General features: G+C 39.0%; 1 protein-coding gene across 1 annotated transcript in view; it reads left to right on the top strand.

Annotated features, from left to right (window-relative positions):
- The window catches only part of LOC139934516 (uncharacterized), a 39319-nt gene that overhangs the window by 3350 nt on the left and 15281 nt on the right, over window positions 1-20688 (top strand). The window contains exons 3-11 of the mRNA XM_071928772.1: window positions 690-855; window positions 5710-5844; window positions 6839-6904; window positions 9038-9169; window positions 10718-10837; window positions 12578-12757; window positions 13670-13804; window positions 15357-15544; window positions 18523-18759. Of these exons, the coding sequence (XP_071784873.1) occupies window positions 690-855; window positions 5710-5844; window positions 6839-6904; window positions 9038-9169; window positions 10718-10837; window positions 12578-12757; window positions 13670-13804; window positions 15357-15544; window positions 18523-18759 (1359 nt within the window). The remainder of the gene's footprint in view (window positions 1-689; window positions 856-5709; window positions 5845-6838; window positions 6905-9037; window positions 9170-10717; window positions 10838-12577; window positions 12758-13669; window positions 13805-15356; window positions 15545-18522; window positions 18760-20688) is intronic.

Raw genomic sequence — 20688 nt, 5'->3', positions numbered from 1 at the left:
ATCATTGCTCTATGGTACAACAATGAAAATGCCGGGGGTCATGAAAAAAAAAAAAAAAAAAAAAATCAACTATCCGTTTGCCCGGATGTAAACCCACCCACCATAATATACTCTCTACCACGGGGAACGCCCTTGCATCATTGCCAAGTCGCTAGTCAGTACATCACCTAACCCACGCCGCTATTTACCCCGCGCTGATCCCCAGTCACGGCCATCCGTCGACTTGTCTTGACCCCAAGTCGAGTTGTCTGACGGTTGAATAAATTATCCGTCGAGTTGTCCGAACCGTCGAGTTGTCCGAACGGACGAGTTGTCCGACGGACGAGTTGTCTGGTCTCCCTTGAGATGGTACGAAGTGTCCAACATTTCTTCGTACCTTGAAAAGGTACGAAGTGTCTTGGGTACGAAGTGTCCTGACACCAAAAATTTGTTTCAACAGTTTGAAAGTGATTTAGATGCATAATATGACTCTTCTGCATAATTTAACGGCTGACTTATGTTCAAAATGTGCTGCATAGCATTTTAAATTTGTTGTCGTGAGGGGTCATGAGTTGTCGGTATTTAGTGCGATCCAGTACATAAACCTGCTTTAAATAATGTTTAATGTCACGGAGTTCTTTCTGTTATAAGTTTATAAAAACAACAAATCAATTAAATAATATAACTTCATTTCTTATTTTCATCTACAGTCGGCTCCAAACTGCATGCTGACATTGCGAGAAATCTTAAGCCACTTGGAGGAGAACAACGAGTGCTTCCGTGGTTCGTACGTCGGCTGGAAGAACAGTGTCCGCCACAACCTCTCAGTCAACGACTGTTTCGTGAAGCTACTCCGCCACAGCCACAGACCATTCGGTAAGGACAACTTTTGGGCCTTGAACCCAGACCATTCACACCCCGTGAGTTTCATGAAGACGCCTCCTAAGCTTTCACCCACAACCTCTTCACCCTTTGATGACTCGACGCCGGCGTCCTACACACCACCTCCGACCGGCTCGCCTAGCCCTTTGAGCGGAGATGGCGACGAAACTGCAAGGACATCACCCATTATTATAGCCCATCCTCCTGTCGTGCAGCCAGAACCCGTTGACCTGAGAAAACGCGCTGACCCATTCGAGGAAAACTCAAACCGTGCCACATCTCCGAAACCCCACGAGTCCCCCCGCCGAATCAGGACACCGACTGCAATCCGCCAGAGAAACTCTCTGACGTTGGGGAACACCTTGCCTATATCTCGTTTCCTGAACTCACCACCACTCTCTCGGGGAGACAAATCAAATGAGCGAGACCCATTTTGCCCAGTCTTAACCATGTCTTCTGCCACAAGAAGAAGTTCCGTTAGTACACCTACGTCACCACGTGCCACGGTACCCCAGTCAACCAGCCCGCCCTCTGTTGACGATGCCATCGTGCACCGAGCAGCAGCAGAGGCAACCCCACACACGCCCGCCGACGAAGTGATGATGAAAAGTCTCTACGAACATTACTGGAACCGAGCTCTTCAGGAAAGACATGCCCTTTATTGTCATCATCTTGCCATGCTCAAGGACCGCCATGACAGGCTTGGGTACCAGCGATCTCCATCAGTGTGTGTTCCACCCACGTACCCACCCGTTGTATAACCAGCTAGGCCATTGTTCCCAAACAACTACATGCCATACGGCTATACACCACTGACAACCATAGAAGGGAGTTATTTATAACGATGATAACAATTAATGTTCTTGTTTCATTGTAAAATTGCATTAGAAACAAACTCTTGTATTCCCAAAGAGAGGCATTACCTTTAGGACGATATCGGACACTATTATATTGGTAATAATAATATTACTCAATAGCATAAAACCTTACATGGTAACGAGGAATGGGGAGAAGTTGATAAGTATAAAACATTGTGGCGGGAAACGGCTTCCCCTGAAGTAAAGTAGATTTCCACTAATTTGATTTCGAGACCTCGGATCTAATCTCGCAACTCCGACGACCAATCAAGTTCAAATTTTCACAGGTTGGTTATTTTATGCATTACATTATCTTGATATGTATAATATTATGTTTGACAATCACCAAGAGTGTCCTTCGTCTTCGAAGTAGGACTGGTCAAGAAAATCAGCAGTAATTTTTACCACATGTCCAGAAAACCTGATTGCTCTGTGAAATCTTTATTCCAGGGGTTATCAACATCACATTATGATGCCATTATTTATTGAACAGCGGTTACACTGAGGATAATCTCAATTTGAACTATTTACCCTTTTTTGGCCGAACAGACATCGTAGATACCGATTTACCATTTTACGCTTAAAATTTGCATTTGGTAATAAATAAGTCAAAATGCACCTCTCAAAAAATGGCTTATCGGTTACAATGACCATAATATTACGCCAGTGGCGATTTTCCCCTATTTGGGTTTGAACACAGCTTTCCAGCTTTGGCATAATATTTAATATACTTTTTGCCTAACTTCAGTAATTGTGTATTCTGGTTTTAGCTCTCTTTTTTGTGTCAGCAATGACTCTTACATCTGAACACTATTGACTCAATTCCTAGCGGCTTTGAAAATGTTCATGCGGAATAGTTTCTCCGGAATACCATAATATCAATGTGTTAAACGGAATGTACACTATCGGTTGTCAAAGACCAGTGTTCTCACTTGGTGTATCTCATCAACATTATGCACAAATAACAAACCTGAGAATATTTTAGCTCAATTGGTCATCGGAGTTGGGAGAAAGTGATGAAAGAAAAAACACCCTTATGTGGCTCAGATAGGAATAAACGACTTAATAATAAAAGTCTTTTATTATTTTAGTGAGAAATTACCTCTATTTCAAAATATATATGCTACTTAGGGAGCCGCTTCTCACACTGTTTGATACTATCAACAGCTCTCCAATGCTTGTTTACCGAGTCAGTTTTAAAGTTAATTTGTTTTGAGTAATAATAATTACCAAACGTGTATACCCTTTAATCGCTCAGATGACTTTTTAACCAAGTTACTGCTTTTGTTTATAATAGTCATGTCGTTGATGTTTGTGGAAGACGGACTTTTGTTTTGTGATCTTGTTTCTTTCTTTGTGTAGTGGCATAATTTATCGTAATGTTTGAAAGCACCACCGGGATGATAAAAAAAATTGTTGATATTAATTGAATTAATAGCTAGCATTGGCATAACGTAAAGGTTAAAAACAAAAACACGTGTTTCCCTCCCATTTTGCAAAAAGGGAGAAGGGGCAATTTTTCAGGCTTTTCTTTTTTCAAAATATTTTTGTTGTTGAGACTGTACGTATACGATAAGTTATTGTGTATACGTTTAGTTTTATCGTGTACGTACACGATAAGCTAAGACTTATCGTGCACGTGTACACGAAATGAGATTTTGATATTTATGCATCGCTTCCGTGCTTTCTTCTTCATTGAAGGCACGTAGACACTTTTGGTACCTGTCAAAGACCAGTGCTCACACTTGGTAGATCCCAATATTAATAACAACTCTGTGGAAATTTGGGCTTAATTGGTCATCGAACTTCCAAACAAACAAAAACTTGTTGCACAACTTTGTGTGCTTATAGATGCGCAATAGAAGGCTTCCGCTGAAGTTTTTTTTATTACTTGAGTGAGAATTTACCTATTTTCTTAAAAACTACACATTACTTCACAGGGAGCCGTGTTCACAATGCTTTATACCACCAACAGCTCTCCATTGCTCATTACCAAATAGATTTTTGTGCTAAGAACTATTATGAGTAATTACCAATAGTGTCCAGTGAATTTAAGGAACTGTGAAAGTAAAAGCGCAACAAGTTGGATAAGTGTTAAAATGAGACCGTGCACAGTCACAACTAGTCACAGCATAGAGTAAGGACAGAGGTCACAGCAATAACATCACTTCTTAAATGAAACTTGGGATCAATCAATTTCTTTTCTTGATCGAAGGCAAGATCATTGCCTCAAGTTCGGTGAATTTAAGGAACTGTGAAAGTAAAAGCGCAACAAGTTGGATAAGTGTTAAAATGAGACCGTGCACAGTCACAACTAGTCACAGCATAGAGTAAGGACAGAGGTCACAGCAATAACATCACTTCTTACATGAAACTTGGGATCAATCAATTTCTTTTCTTGATCGAAGGCAAGATCATTGCCTCAAGTTCGCACATCGGGCTTTGGCCATTATATGCAAAGAAACAGAAAAGTCTCACTTCTCCTATACCGTAACAAACACAAACGGATGAGTATGCGTTTATTCCAATTTGCGTATAAATATCGCTTAGGTACATGACTGACTTTATGTGTGAACTCCTTATGATCTTGGTTTTAATTTGACCCTGTTCGAGTATCTCATTATTATTGTTTATAACATACCTCTTGCTTGTTTTGTGTTCTGGTTGACTGTAACACGGTCACATGGGGGTGAACTAATAGTTATAGTCTATAGCCTCTCGCATACTACTAGTGATCGCGCATGCATGTTTTGCGGGAAAAGTGCCCGGCGGGCACTAGTCTTTGAAACTATAGTGCCTGGTTATAGCGCCCTCTCTAGACGTGAACCGTGAACAGCAACTACAAAACTTTCTTTGCTAGATTTCTGTTCTTATTAAAGCCATTGGACACTTTCGGTTAACAGCATTGTCCAAAGGCCTACACTTCGTGTATGACAACTTATATATAAAATAACAAACCTGTGAAAATTTAGGCTCAATCGGTCATCGGAGTCGGGAGAACTTAACGGGAAAACCCACCCTTGTTTCCGCACGTTTCGTCGTGTCATGGCATGCGTTTAATATAAATCCGTTATCGATATCGAGAATTGGTTTTCTCAAAGAGTAAAGCATTTCACGGAATAATATTTCAAGAGAAGTCTTTCACCATTACCTTCTGTAAACCCTGTAAGTTATTTGTAAATCTGTGAACTTAAAAAAAAAAATTTGTTCCGAAAGTGTATAATGGCTGAAAGACAGAGGTGTATTATAAAACACAAATTGACCGGCATAATTCGGTAACTAGTTTACGTTTATTCCCCCTCGGGTCTGTGAGTGACCAGGAGAGGGGACATTTCCCTCGGCCGGTCACCCAAAGTCCATCGGGGGAATAGAAGTACACTAATTACCTCATTGCATGTCAGTCAATTTGTTTATAATAATCTTCTTTACTTTCAGCCGGTGGAATACAAAATAAGGGTTCACCAATATTTTAAAAACTTACATTGGCCTCATGACACCCATTATTCCAAGCAAAAAGTTGATAAAGGTTGAACGATACAATCTCAATTGTCACTATGTACAAGTTGGGCCGATTTTAAACACGTGATATCATATGTTACGTGGTTTAATGGAAATAATCTTAATGTGGGGTTTTTAATGTTGGTTTTTCTCTACGTCAGTTTTTATTTTAGGTCACACTTTTTTTTTTCTCCTGACAATGAATGTAAATACCTAAAAAGAAACAAGTCTCGCTACGCCTCGTTTGTATCAATAAAGCAACTTTTGAATCATTTTTTTTTTTCTTTTTTCTTTTCTTATCAGAGTAAGTAAACGAAAGACCAGATGTGCAAATGGAGAATTATACAATGTCAGTATCTTAATATCGTGGAAAAGGAAAGCAAACATATAACATTTTGAAAGTTTGTTTTTGAACACTGACAATTCGTTCAAATACTAAAATATTGTTTGAATAGAGCCTAAATGTGCACCTGTTCTCTTTGACAATTTCCAGACACCCACGCCGAGAATTCTTATAAATATGAGCCTCAATTGCTTTGGAAGGCAAGCAGTAGACAAGCTCAAAACTATCTGACAATGGAAGCAACACGCCTCGCCCTCGCTCTCTTGGTAGGATCCCTTGTGATCGGTAAGTTCTCTTGTCGTTTTCGTTACTAACAAGCGGGGCTGTGATATAGACATTTATTTTATCATGATTCAGCCATCCTGAACTTCTCATATTGATACCAATATTACCAAACCGAGGATGAAAGAACAAAATAGTCTGGTTCTATTTGCTAAATGATTCTTAGAATTCATTATTATTGTTCGATACGAGGTACATTAATTTCCAAGATGGAGGCAGAGTGATAAAGATCTCTAGGCCATGGTGGGGATGGGCATGTTTTCCGTTTTGTCATCGGGGATATATACACTGTAAAAACTGTGCTTAGAGAGTTTAAATGATTCGGGTACTTTTTCAAAATGTCCACAGATTTACATTAAACTTACAGGGTTTGAAGATAGTGATAGTGGAAAGCTTCCCTTCAAATATTACTAGCTGAGGTTGTGTAGTTTTTGAGAAAGGAGTAAAACAAGTCACAAAATAGTTTTCGTCTCATGAGACGAAAATTATTTTAGCATGTAAAATCCCATTAACCAGTTATGATATTATACCAAAACCATAGCATAGCTGGTTAATACGTTTGTACATGCTAAAACTGAGACGAAAATAATTTGTTTTACTCATTTCGTAAAAACTACAGCACTTCAGTTTGTAAAATTTCAAGGGAAGCTTTCTGCTATCATAATCTTTGAACTGTAAAGTTTAATGTAAATCTGTGGACATTGTGTTTTTTGTTAGGAAAAAGTACAAAGACCCTTTAAACACATGATGAATCCGCTTTTTAAATAATTTTCTGTTAGATTCTAAAACATGTCTAATTCCCTCAATCTTTAAGGGTAGGCCTGTGTTTTTTTCACAGTAATATCAACAGCTCTTCAGTGGTATCTACCTATAGTTCATTTAATGGAGATTGAGGGATAGTCACCAAGGTGTATCTTACCTTCAACATGAAGGGAAAGAAACTAACAACCTTATTGTATTTGTTTGATTTATCAACATTATATATTTCTCTTCATAGGGATGTGCTTGAGCAAGCCAGCACAAAAGGAGAAAAGAATGCAACGTCGTCACGAAGAACGCAGCCGTATGTATTTTTTTTTTTTTATTTATAACCATTTTGTTTTAGACTTGATCTAGTCATGGTGTTAAATGCACTGGACACCTTTGGTAATTGTCAGAGACCAGTATTCTCACTTGGTGCATCTCAACATATCATCAATTAACAAATCTGTGAAAGTTTTTACTCAATTCGTCTGGCGAAGTTGCGAAGAGAATAATGACAGAAGAAAAAACACCCATGTTACACAAGTGTGTGCATGCTTTCACAAACAAAATGAAAGGCTTCCGGCCTGAAGTATTATATTATTTGATGGTGAGAAGTACCATTTTCTTAAAAATGTCACTTCTCACACTATTTTATACTGCTCAACAGCTCTCCATTGCTCGTTACTGAGTAAGTTTCTTACTTAATTGTGTCTAGTGCATTTTAGTCACCATGTTAAAGGATTACTTTTTACATTAAACTTACACCGTTTTAAGATGGTATAAGAAGGCTTCCTTTAAAATAATACTTGCTGAGGTGCTGTAGTTTTTTTTTTTAGGAATGAGTAAAACTATGTCCCGAAACAAAATACATCACATATACTTTCAAATCATTAATCTGTACAAGTATTTACAAGATGAAGGTTCACAAAGTAAACGTTAGATATCAAAGAATGGTCAGTTAAAAAAATATTACAATAATAGAAAAGGAGATAAACAGCAACATTATTTTAAAATAGTAATAGTAATAGTAAGTGTTTCGCCTGAATTTCACTTACTGAACAAGGGGATTTCTTTGAAACACTAATATTATTCAAACTGGTACGTATCTTGAGAGAACACAAAAGTGGAGCTTGAGATGTTATGTGAAGGTGTACGATTCATGGGGGACTTTCGGACGTAGGGTGGCAGCAGCCTTACCATAGTTCTGAGCATGCGTACATTACCGAGATTAATTAAATACTAACCTCCACAGCGGAATGACCTTATGACGTCATCTTGCATATGCTTGCCTCTTAGAGACATGAAAATATTAACAACCAGGTCCTAGTGGTTAGTCCACTCTTATGTAACAACTCCCCAAACCTGCTGCCACAAATGTACTTTAATATAGATGTCTGAAGCAGTACTGATCTTTTAGACATGAAAATATTAACAACCAGGTCCTAGTGGTTAGTCCACTCTTATGTAACAACTCCCCAAACCTGCTGCTACAAATGTACTTGAATAAAGAGGTCTGAAGCAGTACTTGCATCTTTTAGACATGAAATCATTTACAACCAGGTTCTAGTGGTTAGTCCACTCTTATGTAACAACTCCCCAAACCTGCTGCGTGGGGGATCGTCGCGAACCGTGCCGGAATGTTCCGAGAGCACACGAAAAGTTCCGAACCGCTGTAGAGGTTAGTTTTTTGTAAGTCTGCTGCCACCAAGCGTCCAAAAAGTCCCCTGTGTACAAAACTCTCAAGACTGGGTTTGCTCGTCCCCAGAGCCTTTCTTTAACCAAAGGCGCTGGGATGGGCCTACGTATCATGCACTGTCATTGGTTTAATAATGCGCAGTCCCATCATGCATCACACGCACGCTGAACCATATTTCTATGCACTGTGCGCATGACGTATACTTCCTGAACAAGAATCGTTCAAGCGAGTAGCCCATCCCAGCTATCGTGGATAGACTAGCCGCTGGGGCCGAGCGAAAAGACTGGGCTGATTTTTAGTACCATTATTTTAGCTCAAATAAAAAAACAGGTTTCGGGTCCAACCCCGGGTCTGAAACGGTGCAAAGATCTCGAACTGGCACGGAGACCAAGGGATAATGGGTGTGGCCAAAATGTCGACATGATGCTTATATATTTCAGAGGACATTTTTTTATTTTGAAGGTTGTAATTTCAAATCAATTCAAACTTCTTCTTTTTTTTTCCAAACTTCATGAAACATCACATAGCCATAATAATATTTTTTCTTCATAAAAAAAGGGATCCAATAATTAAAGCTCTTCAAGGCAGAATGGACAATTCACTATTATCAAGTATTGAGGCATCATCTAGAAGCACAAGCTTGTGGTGAGATGTCTGATTGACGTACAAACATTACATAAACACGAAAAATTACATTGATTTTATAGATATCTTCGCCTTTACCTATTTGCCATTACCACTTTGCTCCAAATCTAGTGAACTGTTCTGGTGGGGATGACTTCCTGTGCATGTCAGGAGGCTGTGTCTCAGGTTACTGGCAATGCGACGGGATGGATGACTGTCCAGATGGGGACGACGAATTTGGATGTTTCATCAGCGAATCAACAGGTACTTAATAAGCGAAACCGTTTTTGACCGGGAATGTTATTTAAAAGTAGTGGACACTATTGGTAATTTCCAAAGGCTAGCCTTCACAGTTGGTGTATTTCAGCATGTGCATAAAATAACGAACCTGAGAAAAGTTGAGTTCGATCGGTCATCGAACTTGCGAGATAATAATGAAAGAAGAAAAAAAACACTCTTGTTACACGAAGTTGTGTGCGTTCAGATGGTTGATTTCGAGACCTCCAGTTTTAAATATGAGGTCTCGAAATCAAATTCGTGGAAAATTACTTCTTTCTCGAAAACTCTGGCACTTCAGAGGGAGCCGTTTCTCACAATGTGTTATGCCATCAACCTCTCCCCATTACTCGTCATCAACAAAGGTTTCATGCTAACAATTATTTTGAGTAATTACCAATAGTGTCCACTGCCTTTAATCTCGTTTAAACGTGATGTTTGTGTACCATTTAAATCTAACATTGATGTTTGTAAACTTCTGGATTTTTCTTAATTATCGATAGAGACAAAATCTTGACCCAGCCTCACGGTTTGGGAAAGACTAGAAACGCTTCTACTATTAACGGCGAGGGTAAAAATGGCAATGTGCTTAAACAAGAACAATGACTTTGCCTATAAAGGAGAGCATTCTTCGCCATTACTAATTCTTCATTACATAATTTGTCAAGTCTACTGGTGTGGATGATTTGCTGTGCATGTCAGGACACTGTATCTCGGCTGACTTAGTATGCGACGGTGGGAGAGATTGTCCAAATAATGACGATGGAAATATATGCCACGGAGAGTCAGGTAGACCTCCTCTATACGAGTATGGTAATGACTGAAAACTAAAAAAAGACACGATGCTTTGTATCAGCCGATTTGATTGTATGAAATCGTTTGAATCCGTTGTTGTGAATAATGGTTAGCTCACCCAATTTCGAACAAAAGTGATTACCGGTAACAAAGATTTATAATGAACACTAAGTACTGGAAGTGCTTATTGGTGACCATCTCGACGAAGGTTTCGCGTAGCTTTTTCGCCCACTAATGAATAATTATTGTACATCTTGCGTTTTGGGGAATTCATGTAGGTAGGGAGGTTTAAATGCATGTCATACTACGCAAGCAAATAATGTCAAACGTAGACGTCAGAAAAACAATCGTTTTAAGTGACGTCACTACTTTTGGCTTATTGCTTGCTCGCTTTATGACGTCTGCACGTATCGTACGTAAGTTCACGTTATGATCAAAAAGTGAGATACTATACTACACAATTTTCTGACGTTCACGCTTAGGCATTTTGCTCGCGTAACTTGCATGGCTAACGTGACCTCCCTTGTACACCGCAAAAACTGGGATGTTAACTTGATTCTCGTGGTTTCTATAAAGGTGACAACACCAACATGGTGTTAATTTTATGACACCATGTTGGTGTTGTCACTTAGAGATCAGGAAGAATCATTTTAACACCCCAGTCTTTTGCGGTGTAGTATTTCCCCAAATCAGTACTGATTTGACTTATAACAGTGTATGTTTGATTCATTCCTATAATAGGTGGCTGTGAGGCTGGGAGTGAATACACATGCGATTCTGGAGACTGTATCTATGCTCACTGGCAATGCGACGGATGGACTGATTGTCCACATGGTGATGATGAAGAAGGGTGTAACTACGGTAAATTCACCCCTAAAACTACTCTCTCGTCTTTATTTATTGACTTTTTTTTTTTAAATTATGCCTTCAATTTAGTTGTACTCGAGCTGCAGCTGGAACAATTGTATGTTCCCAAAACTCTGACAAAGAATAAGACTATTTTTATTAATATATGGAAAAGAAAAGTCAGTCCAAAACGAAAAATAAAAAACGATTTCGAACTTGTTGAATGATTTGGCCCAAATTCGAGTCGTAAAGAATTACTTTCCCTTGATTAGTATTATTTGTATTTTATTTTTTTTACCATTAGTGTTTTTTATTCTTTTTGCCTGTTTTTTTTTTTTTTTTCCTTTTCTTTTGTCTTTATAATCTGTTGTGGGCCTTCCTTTTGGGAGAGAACTCTTTCGAATTACAAGCTTGAACGAAGCACTTACTCTTTTATTTAAAGGGTCTGCTGCCGATTTCACGAAATTTTACGCAACTGCGTAAGTCCACTTGCGCAACATTTATGACGTAAGTTGCGCCATAAACGTTACGCAAGTGGACTTACGCAGTTGCGTAAAGTTTCGTGAAATCGGCTGGACTATTTTTGTAAGACACAAAACACAGTGTCCACAGATTAACATAAAAACACACAGTTTGAAGATAATGATGGTAGAAAGTGTCGAATAAAATATTACTTAATGGGGCGCTGTAATTTTAGAATTAAATTAACCCAATTTCTTGTGTTTTTTCGAATCGATGTCATGTAAAAAATTGTGTGATCGTTTTTTTACATATTTCTCAAAAAACTATTCTGTAATATTGCCTGTTTAGCATTTCCTCTTAGGCCTACTGCACGCCAACAAACACATCTGAAGCGAGTTTTGCATACAAAATAGGATCCAATCTAGATCTTCCAGTAAAAAACAAATTAAGATGTGTTACTTGATGAGCCGTATCCGAATTGGCGGCTACAGCTACAGCTACGGCTACGGCTGTTGTTAAGTGTGTTGCTAAGGACGCCATACTTCAACTCTATCCGTAGCCTTAACCGCTAATTCGGACAAGGCCATAACTTTGTTGTATTAAAAACACTGGACACTATTGGTAATTGTCTAAGACGTGTCTGCTCGCTTGGTGTGTCCCAACATATGCATCAAATAACAAATCTGTGAAAATTTGAGCTCAATCGGTCGTCGAAGTTGCAAGATATTCATGAAAGAAAAAACTATTTAAAAATATTAATGATAGAAAAACACCCTTGTCGCACCATGGACACACGAAGTGTGCTTTCATGTGCTTGGTTCGAGACCTCAAATTTTAAATCTGAGGTCTCTAAATCAAATTAGTGGAAAACTACGTCACTTCAGAGGGAGCTGTTTCTTACAATATTTTATACATCAACCTGTCCCCATTACTCGTGTTCAAGAAACGACTTTTATGATAATAATTATTTTGAGTAATTACCAATAGTGTCCACTGCCTTTAAAGTCATTTGACACTTTCGGTAAACAGTATTATCCAAGGGTCCACACTTCGTGTATCACAACTTATATATAAAATAACAAACCTGTGAAAATTTAGGCTCTAACGGTCATCGGAGTCGCGAGAAAATAACAGGAAAACCCAGCCTATAACTGCTTTAATGTTTTCTCAAAAAGTAAAGCATTTCATGGAAAAATATTTCATGAGCAGTTTTTGACCATTACCTTCTGTAAACCCTGTAAGTTATTTGTATATCTATGAACTTTTTTTCTTTTCTTTCTGTATTCTCTTTAGAGTCGATTGGTAATAGCGACCTACCCAGCTTCGAATTCTCCTGGAATTTCGGTTCCGATTATGTAGGTGGTTCCGAGTGGTGTGATTACCAGTGTTATTCCGGGGACTGCATCTTTTCGTCCTGGGTGTGTGACGGCATTACAGACTGTAGCCAAGGAGAAGACGAATCCAACTGTGACCGTGAGTATCAATAGTAATGATTTAACGACACTGGACACTGTCTTCTCACTTGGTGTATCTCAACATATGCATAAAATAACAAACCTAAGAAAATTTGAGCTCAATTGGTCGTCAAAGTTGCGAGATAATAATGAAAGAAAAAACACCCTTGTAACACGAAGTTCTGCGCTTTCAAGTGCTTGATTTCGAGACCTAATTCTAAATCTGAGGTCTTAAATTCAAATTCGTGGAAAATTACTTCTTTCAAGGTTACTTCAGAGAGAGCCCTCCCCATTACTCATTACCAAGTAAGGTTTTTATGATAATAATTATTTTGAGTAATTACCAATAGTGTCCACTGCCTTTAAACTATTAAGCACAACAAAAAATTGCTCACCAGAAAAAGGTTACCAGCCAATTACCATGACACGTGTACAGCATGTGAATGGTATCCGGCTTATTTTTGTTTTAGTTGAAAAGGTTTTTTAAGCATAACTATCTGCTTAGCTGTGAAATTGACCCGTAACCTGATTAATAACATTATAACCGGAATTTATTTTAAAGAAACTCACCACACAGTTGTTAATAACAATAATCATGATTTGAGGCACTACGTGGTAAAGTGGTTGTATCAACGTGTTAAATTTTGAATGTGTGTATACTACTTGCTGTATGTAGATTATGGAGTATAGATTTTACGGAATTGGGGGAACTTCTCAGCTAGTTGTGAAAAGAAAACGTTCCTGTATTTGATCTATGGTAGAAATTCCACCTGAACCACTACTGTCACTGTAGTGATCGAGGGAGAAGTACATTTACTCGTTGTTAACTTCACAAAGTTCTTAATATTGGTCTAAATTATATCATTTTATTCAAAAACAAATCAGACATATTTGGAAGACTAACACGATTGTTTTTGTCTCCTCCCATTAGCCTTCTTCGACCAGGACTTGTTGCATTACTGCCTCCTGTCCGACGTAGTGGTCCCAACGTGGATGGCGTGTGATCGTATCATAGATTGTCCCTTCGGTGACGACGAATGGCTTGGCTGCTATGGCATCCACGATGGTATGAACAAACACACTTCTTCATAATAATAATTAATAATGTTGATAGCGCACGTATCTACCAACAAGGTACTTATGGAGCTTAGTATATATACATTCTTACAGAAAGATAGGTAGTTGGTGTTATGAATTCTGAGACCCAATAATTGGTGCGTTCGTTTAGCTCCCCTGGGTCGACCCCGGTGTGTGGCGGTTTTTTTTCCAGGACGAACGTGGGTAATTAGCTGCACACGTTCGCCCTGGAAAAAAAATGCCACACACCGGGGTCGACCCAGGGAAGCTAAACGAACGCACTCATGTAGAAGCATTTTAGGGTTTACAAATCTCAGAATCTCAGCTAAGGCGTACAGAATCTCCTGCCATTACGACTGGTACGTTAATCCGGACGGCCGTTGGTTCAAATCCCGCTCTTATCAATTTGTTTTTGTTTGTTCAGCCCTAAACCATGACTACTAAACGTAAAATACTTCTCTCGGTTCAATGCATCGTCGCACTAGATGAATGGAAGTGCCTAGACTAGCAAGCTTCGCAATCATCAATGACCCTACGCAGTTTCTCGCGTATTAAGCCCCTTTCACACTAGAGTAATTTAGCAAGGGTACCTTGCTAAATTGTAGCATGGTTGTAAGATTTTACAAAATGCATCTTTAGTTAAAACCACATGTTACGCTTTTGGTAATTCCCCAAAATAATTGTTAGCATACAAACGCACTTGGTAACGGCAAATGAGAGCTGTTGATAGTTAGTGATATGAATCACTATGAGAAACGGCTCCCTCTGGAGTAACGTAGTTTTTGAGGAAGAGGTAATATCTTACTCAAATAATACAAAACTTAATTCCTGAAATCTGTGAAATAAGGCATCTGAAAACACTCAACATTAATGCAACACCGGGTTTTGTTTTTTACTTTCATGATTCTCTTGCAACTGTTTTGAACAATATTGAGTCAAACGTTTGTATTTTATCCAAGTGAGAATACTGATAAAATGTGTCCAGTGTCTTTAAACGCTTCTCTTTGATAACCACAATCTGCATTCCCGCTTTCCAACCTTCGGAAAAGGGTTTTTTTTAAAGGCAATGAACACTATTGGTAAATAATGTCAATAACCAGTCTTCTCACTTGCTATATCTCGACATATTTTATGCACAAAATAATAAACCTGTGAAAATTTGAGCTCGATTGGTCGTCGGAGTTGCGAGGTAACTATGAAGAAAAACACCCTTGTCGCACGAAGTTGTGTGCTTTTAGATGCTTGATTTTGAGACCTCAAATTCTAAACTTGAGGTCTCGAAATCAAATTCGTGGAAAATTACTTCTTTCTCTAAAACTACGTCACTGGAGAGGGAGCCGTTTCTCACAATGTTTCATACTACCAACCTCTCCCCATTACTCATTACGAAGTGAGGTTTTTTGCTAATAATTATTTTGAGTAATTACCAATAGTGTCCACTGCCTTTATTAAATGGAATTATTTTTATTTTTATTTCTATCAGACGGATGAATTTGTTCAAATTCTGATTTTTGTCATGGCCTTTTATTTCTTATTTATAGGTTTTGGATTCAATAAGAAGAGGGGCGCCGAGAAACTGCCCACCCAGCTAAGCAAGATGGCCAAGAAACACATGAAGACAAAGAAGAGTTTGACCGAAGAGCAGAAACAACTCCTTAAAACCATCAACGAGAAACAGTCTGTGATGAAGAAAGGCAGACTTGGGGCCAGGAAGGCACTTGATAATGCGGTCTGATGTTTCTGATCCCATCAGGTGCGAAAGTTCCATCCCCTTTATTGCACCATAAAAATGACCGGAACGAAACAGACTGATGTATCGGTAACCTTTGGAGTTTTATTTTAAATAGTGTAGTTTAAAATCGAAATCGTGGTTGCGATTCCTTATTTTCTTTAAATATATATTTACGTCTTCCTGCCCTTTTAAATCATTCGTCGTAATTGTAATGAAACAAATCGTCTCAAAAGCTTTACCGCTCATATAAATACATAAAATCGATGTCATCTGTTTTAGTCACTGTTACTATCTTGTGGATTGTACTCATTTTAGTTTATTGATCGACAAAATATTGGATTTTTTTTCATATTAAGTTTCTCTGAAACTTGAAAGATTAAATATAATAGATATATAAAGGTGTCAACAAGACAAACAAACCTGAATAACTACAAATGAATGTGATTATTATGAAACTAATGCTTTCTCCGCAATTTGATAATTGTTTAGAAAGGGCTCTTTCCCTTCTGACCTGACCTCGTATTGAGTAGGTTTTTTTCTAGGAAGGAGCTGATCAGTTATTTAATCAAGAACAACAACCAATTTTTCTCAACTTTGTGTCACCACAAACAGAGACAATATTGACTTTTACTGTCATTTTTCGCATTTTCCTAAATCGTTCAATAAATGAGTATTTTAGCGTAAAACGTAACGACGTTTGCACTGTTGTGATTTCCTAATGATGTTTTTCACTCTTATGCCTTCATTTTTGTTTTCATCATTTATTTCATTTGTCGTTGATTGATTGATTGATTGATTGATTGATTGGTTGATTGGTTGATTGATTCTGGTTGCGAAGCCAAGGACTTCAATCACCGGGCCCCAATTTCATAGAGCTGCTAAGCACAAAAAAAATGTGCCTAGCATGAACTTCTTCTTTGATAACAACGGGATTACCGACCAAGTCCACAGTGATGTTCAGGATAATCAAACAACAGCTGAATACCATTAACAAGCAATAATATGCAACAAATGGAAATTTGGCCGGTAATTCTGTTTTTATCAGGGAAGAAATGTCATGCTTAGCAATTTATATTCGTGCATTGTGCCTATGCCTCTACTTGACTAGCGTTGCCACACGTTCCCACATAAAGGATACGGTTTCAGTTTGTCTATGGGGGCGGGTGACACATAATGAACACAGGCAAAACCTTCGCACACACGTAGGGGAAAACGAATCAATTCACCTATATAGTGCTCCGGGGGGATTCGAACTATGGTCCAAGAGGTTGAAGTTGAAGACCCCTTGCATACGTCACATTCTCAGAATGTCCCCACACCCACAAAGGCAAATCATATAACGATAAGGCTATAGCTGGGTTTTTGTTTGCATAAAAACTTGCGCGTAGTACCTCAACTTCATTAAGCCTGTTCATCTTGCGTTATGCAATAGATCACTTTTTGGTGGTTTTAATCATAACGTTTGGGAGACAGACATTTTTTTCCTGATGACAAGCCTCGGTATGGAAGACGTGCAATTTGGCTGCTACATTCAAAAGGTCCATTTGATTTTACTTTATCATCACGGCAAGACGTCTTGTTCGGGTTTGGTAAACTGGCCTCAATCAATACTGCTTGTTGGATGGGCTGCTGAACTTAACAATAATAAGACTTGTAATGCGCACATGTCCACCCTGCTGGGTGTTCAAGGCGCAGTAAAACCAAAAACAAAACAAAAACCAAACACAACACAAAGAAAAAACAGACACAACGTAATTAGTCATTGAAAACCTGTGACATAAGATAAGTTTTGAGAAGAGACCTGAATTTACAATAAATGCGTACAACGTAAGGGTGCTTGATCCAAAACGGCAAAATGTTGTGGCTTTTTGGAATATCATTTTCACGAGTCTTTTTAGTAGTAAAGTATCTGCTGTTGACTTTGCGTGGGAATATTTCATCACAGGGTCGAGACAAAAAAGAATTCCGGCTCGGCTATATCGTGTGAAAAGGGGCAATTTAAAAAGAAAGTTTGCCATCAATTCGACCAACACTAGTTGTTAGGGAGAAGCTGGCTACGTTTTCGTTTGATCTTTTTTGTGTGCCATTGTCCATGGGTAGACTTGATGTCCACCAATGCGGTTTAATAATATGTTCAATCAAATTATAAGGGTCACACCCCATATGACTAAACCCCCAACGCTCACATAACCCGATGTAATCCACATTTGTATACAAAGGTGTTTCCATAACATCAGATATACAGCCCTTCCACCCCCAAAGTAGGACAATGGATTGTATAGCAACGTATCTTATAGCTTTAATCTCCCTGCTTTCCCTTTGCACCTTATCTAATTCAATTCATAAAACAAAAGAGTATTGAAACCTGTCTCCAACGCAGGACTTAATTATCCCCTTTTAAAATAAGCTGTATTGTCCTAATTTCTGTAGATTGCGTTTACTGGCAAACCCCCTCGACCACATTAATTTAGCTCGGTCAGGGACATACAAACATACGTTTGATGAAGCCGCAGGTCATTGGCAGCCCCAGAACAAACCCGTGAAGATACCAGAGGCTGATGGCCCCTAGCCAGGTGATGATAAAAGGATACGAACGCTTCAATGAATTTTCACGTTATCAAAATGAATGAGTGCACAGACCATTCAGAAAGTTGATTAGAAGAGAGTCGTTTTCACGGCACCAACAACAAATACCATGGAACACACTAGGGCGAACCTGTAAGCTATCTATACACAACATAGACCACAATAAACAATTACTGGGGTTAACAAGGCTGGTGGCTTTTTTAGTCTTTTGATCAACTCATGGGTGTATTGAATGCATTTCGGAGAATGCCAGAGTTTGGGAGAGCAGCATGTTACGGTTCTAGCCAGTTGCTCAGCTCTCATGATCAGTTGTTGGTTTATCAATATTCTGGTTTATCGCTCTGCATTCGTTGTTTCAAGCTTATCTGTAAATTATGTTGTCCATCAAGACGGAGCCGGTAGATATACTCATGGGGGTAACGGAGGAAGATGACGGTGGGCAGGAACCGCATTGGGGGCCGTTAAGCTCGTTCAAGGACAGGCCCGACCTTCTCGTGCCAACCGGGGCGAGCTCTAAGAAGCGTTCGGGAGCCAGGGTATCCACTAAAGGGATCAAACGGCCTGGCTACAGACGGCGGATCGTAGCGCCGTTCTCGTACGTGGACCTGATCAAAAATGCGATCAAGGTAAGAACGAATTGGTAGTTCAAGTTTATAATGAATGAGGAAGGTCTACTGTAGTGCAGTTCAAACATTTGCACCCAATTTATGCTCAAGTTCAACAACACTTTCTTGTCGAATACATCTTAGCAAGGTTGTATTTATTATTTGGAATTTCATATAATGTGTCTGCTTATTTGGTGTCAGGACACTTCGTACCGTTTGCGGAGAAACTGAATGAGTGTTTGTAGCGAGTAAGTATAGAGCAAACATCGCGCAGCCTGACGTTAAACTTAGAGGTGACTGCGTGCACGGTATATGATTGGAGACTCATGACTTGTGTTTCACACAGGCTGCTTTGATGTTGTGTAATGTGAATAATTCTTGAAACTGCCAACGGTAAAGCTCAGTTCAGTGAACATGCATTCCTCACCGCCTCCCTGGTTTTACCGTTTATAATGATCCGTTTCTTACAAACGCTCTTGTTGCGTAGCTGGGGGGGGGCAATGTCAATTTTGTGGTCCCCATTTTGATGAGGTTCAGAATATTCAAGATTTATTAATTACACTCCGGTTTGCAGCAGAAAATGTGTGGTTTGCACTTTGTGTAAGGGGCCTCTTGCCCCCCCCCCCCAATCCACAGAAAGACTCTGCTAGTGGTCGAAACACCTGAGGCCATTAACAACAAAAAATTGCATTTATACCATCGATCCTTTTGGTTGGTGAGTTGTTTGCAACAGCTAATTCTGTTAAAAGTTCTGTTAAGTTAAATGTGATATTTGGATATAAAATAAACCAAATGTGAATTGTTTACCTTGGTTTTAGAAGCCATTCGATTTTTTTGATCGAAATCTGGCTTTGCCGCCATCTTTGCTGAAACACTCACGCGCGTGAAAGACTGTCATTGGCTGAGAGTCGTGGGCAGCGCGTAACACTAGCACTTTCAAAGTTGTTTTAAGGACGGTGGAATGACGTCATGTGCAATTCATCTATTGGAAACCGAATACACAATCTAAGAAATGTTTCATGCATAAAATGTTTAGACAGCTACAGGAGCACTGTGCTTGCTAATATAGTTTTTGTGCTGTAATAATTACCAAATGTATTAATTCATGCCTCACCCGAAGTCGGTTGCACTAAATACCGACAACTCACGACAACACAATGTTAAATGCCATGAGGAACATTTCAACATAAGAAACATCTGTTAGTGACTATCTCGAGACTTTGTGTAAGAAACAGACAATGAGTATGACTCTAAGAGTAGCCAGCTAGCAGATGTCTTCAATTTATTCAAAATAAAAGGTTTAAAAAAGTCAATTAAAACATTAAATAATTAAAACATTATAAAGCTCTATTATTAGAAGTTTTAATATTACTTACTTTATTACCAACAACAATAAATAACAACTCGATCATTGCTCTATGGTACAACAATGAAAATGCCGGGGGTCATGAAAAAAAAAAAAAAAAAAAAAAATCAACTATCCGTTTGCCCGGATGTAAACCCACCCACCATAATATACTCTCTACCACGGGGAACGCCCTTGCATCATTGCCAAGTCGCTAGTCAGTACATCACCTAACCCACGCCGCTATTTACCCCGCGCTGATCCCCAGTCACGGCCATCCGTCGACTTGTCTTGACCCCAAGTCGAGTTGTCTGACGGTTGAATAAATTATCCGTCGAGTTGTCCGAACCGTCGAGTTGTCCGAACGGACGAGTTGTCCGACGGACGAGTTGTCTGGTCTCCCTTGAGATGGTACGAAGTGTCCAACATTTCTTCGTACCTTGAAAAGGTACGAAGTGTCTTGGGTACGAAGTGTCCTGACACCAAAAATTTGTTTCAACAGTTTGAAAGTGATTTAGATGCATAATATGACTCTTCTGCATAATTTAACGGCTGACTTATGTTCAAAATGTGCTGCATAGCATTTTAAATTTGTTGTCGTGAGG

This window comes from Asterias amurensis, chromosome 3 (genome assembly GCF_032118995.1).
Source record: "Asterias amurensis chromosome 3, ASM3211899v1".
Classification (NCBI taxonomy): Eukaryota; Metazoa; Echinodermata; class Asteroidea; order Forcipulatida; family Asteriidae; genus Asterias; species Asterias amurensis.
The sequence above is the reverse complement of the archived record's forward strand: the minus strand, read 5'-3'. Positions and strand labels throughout refer to the sequence as shown.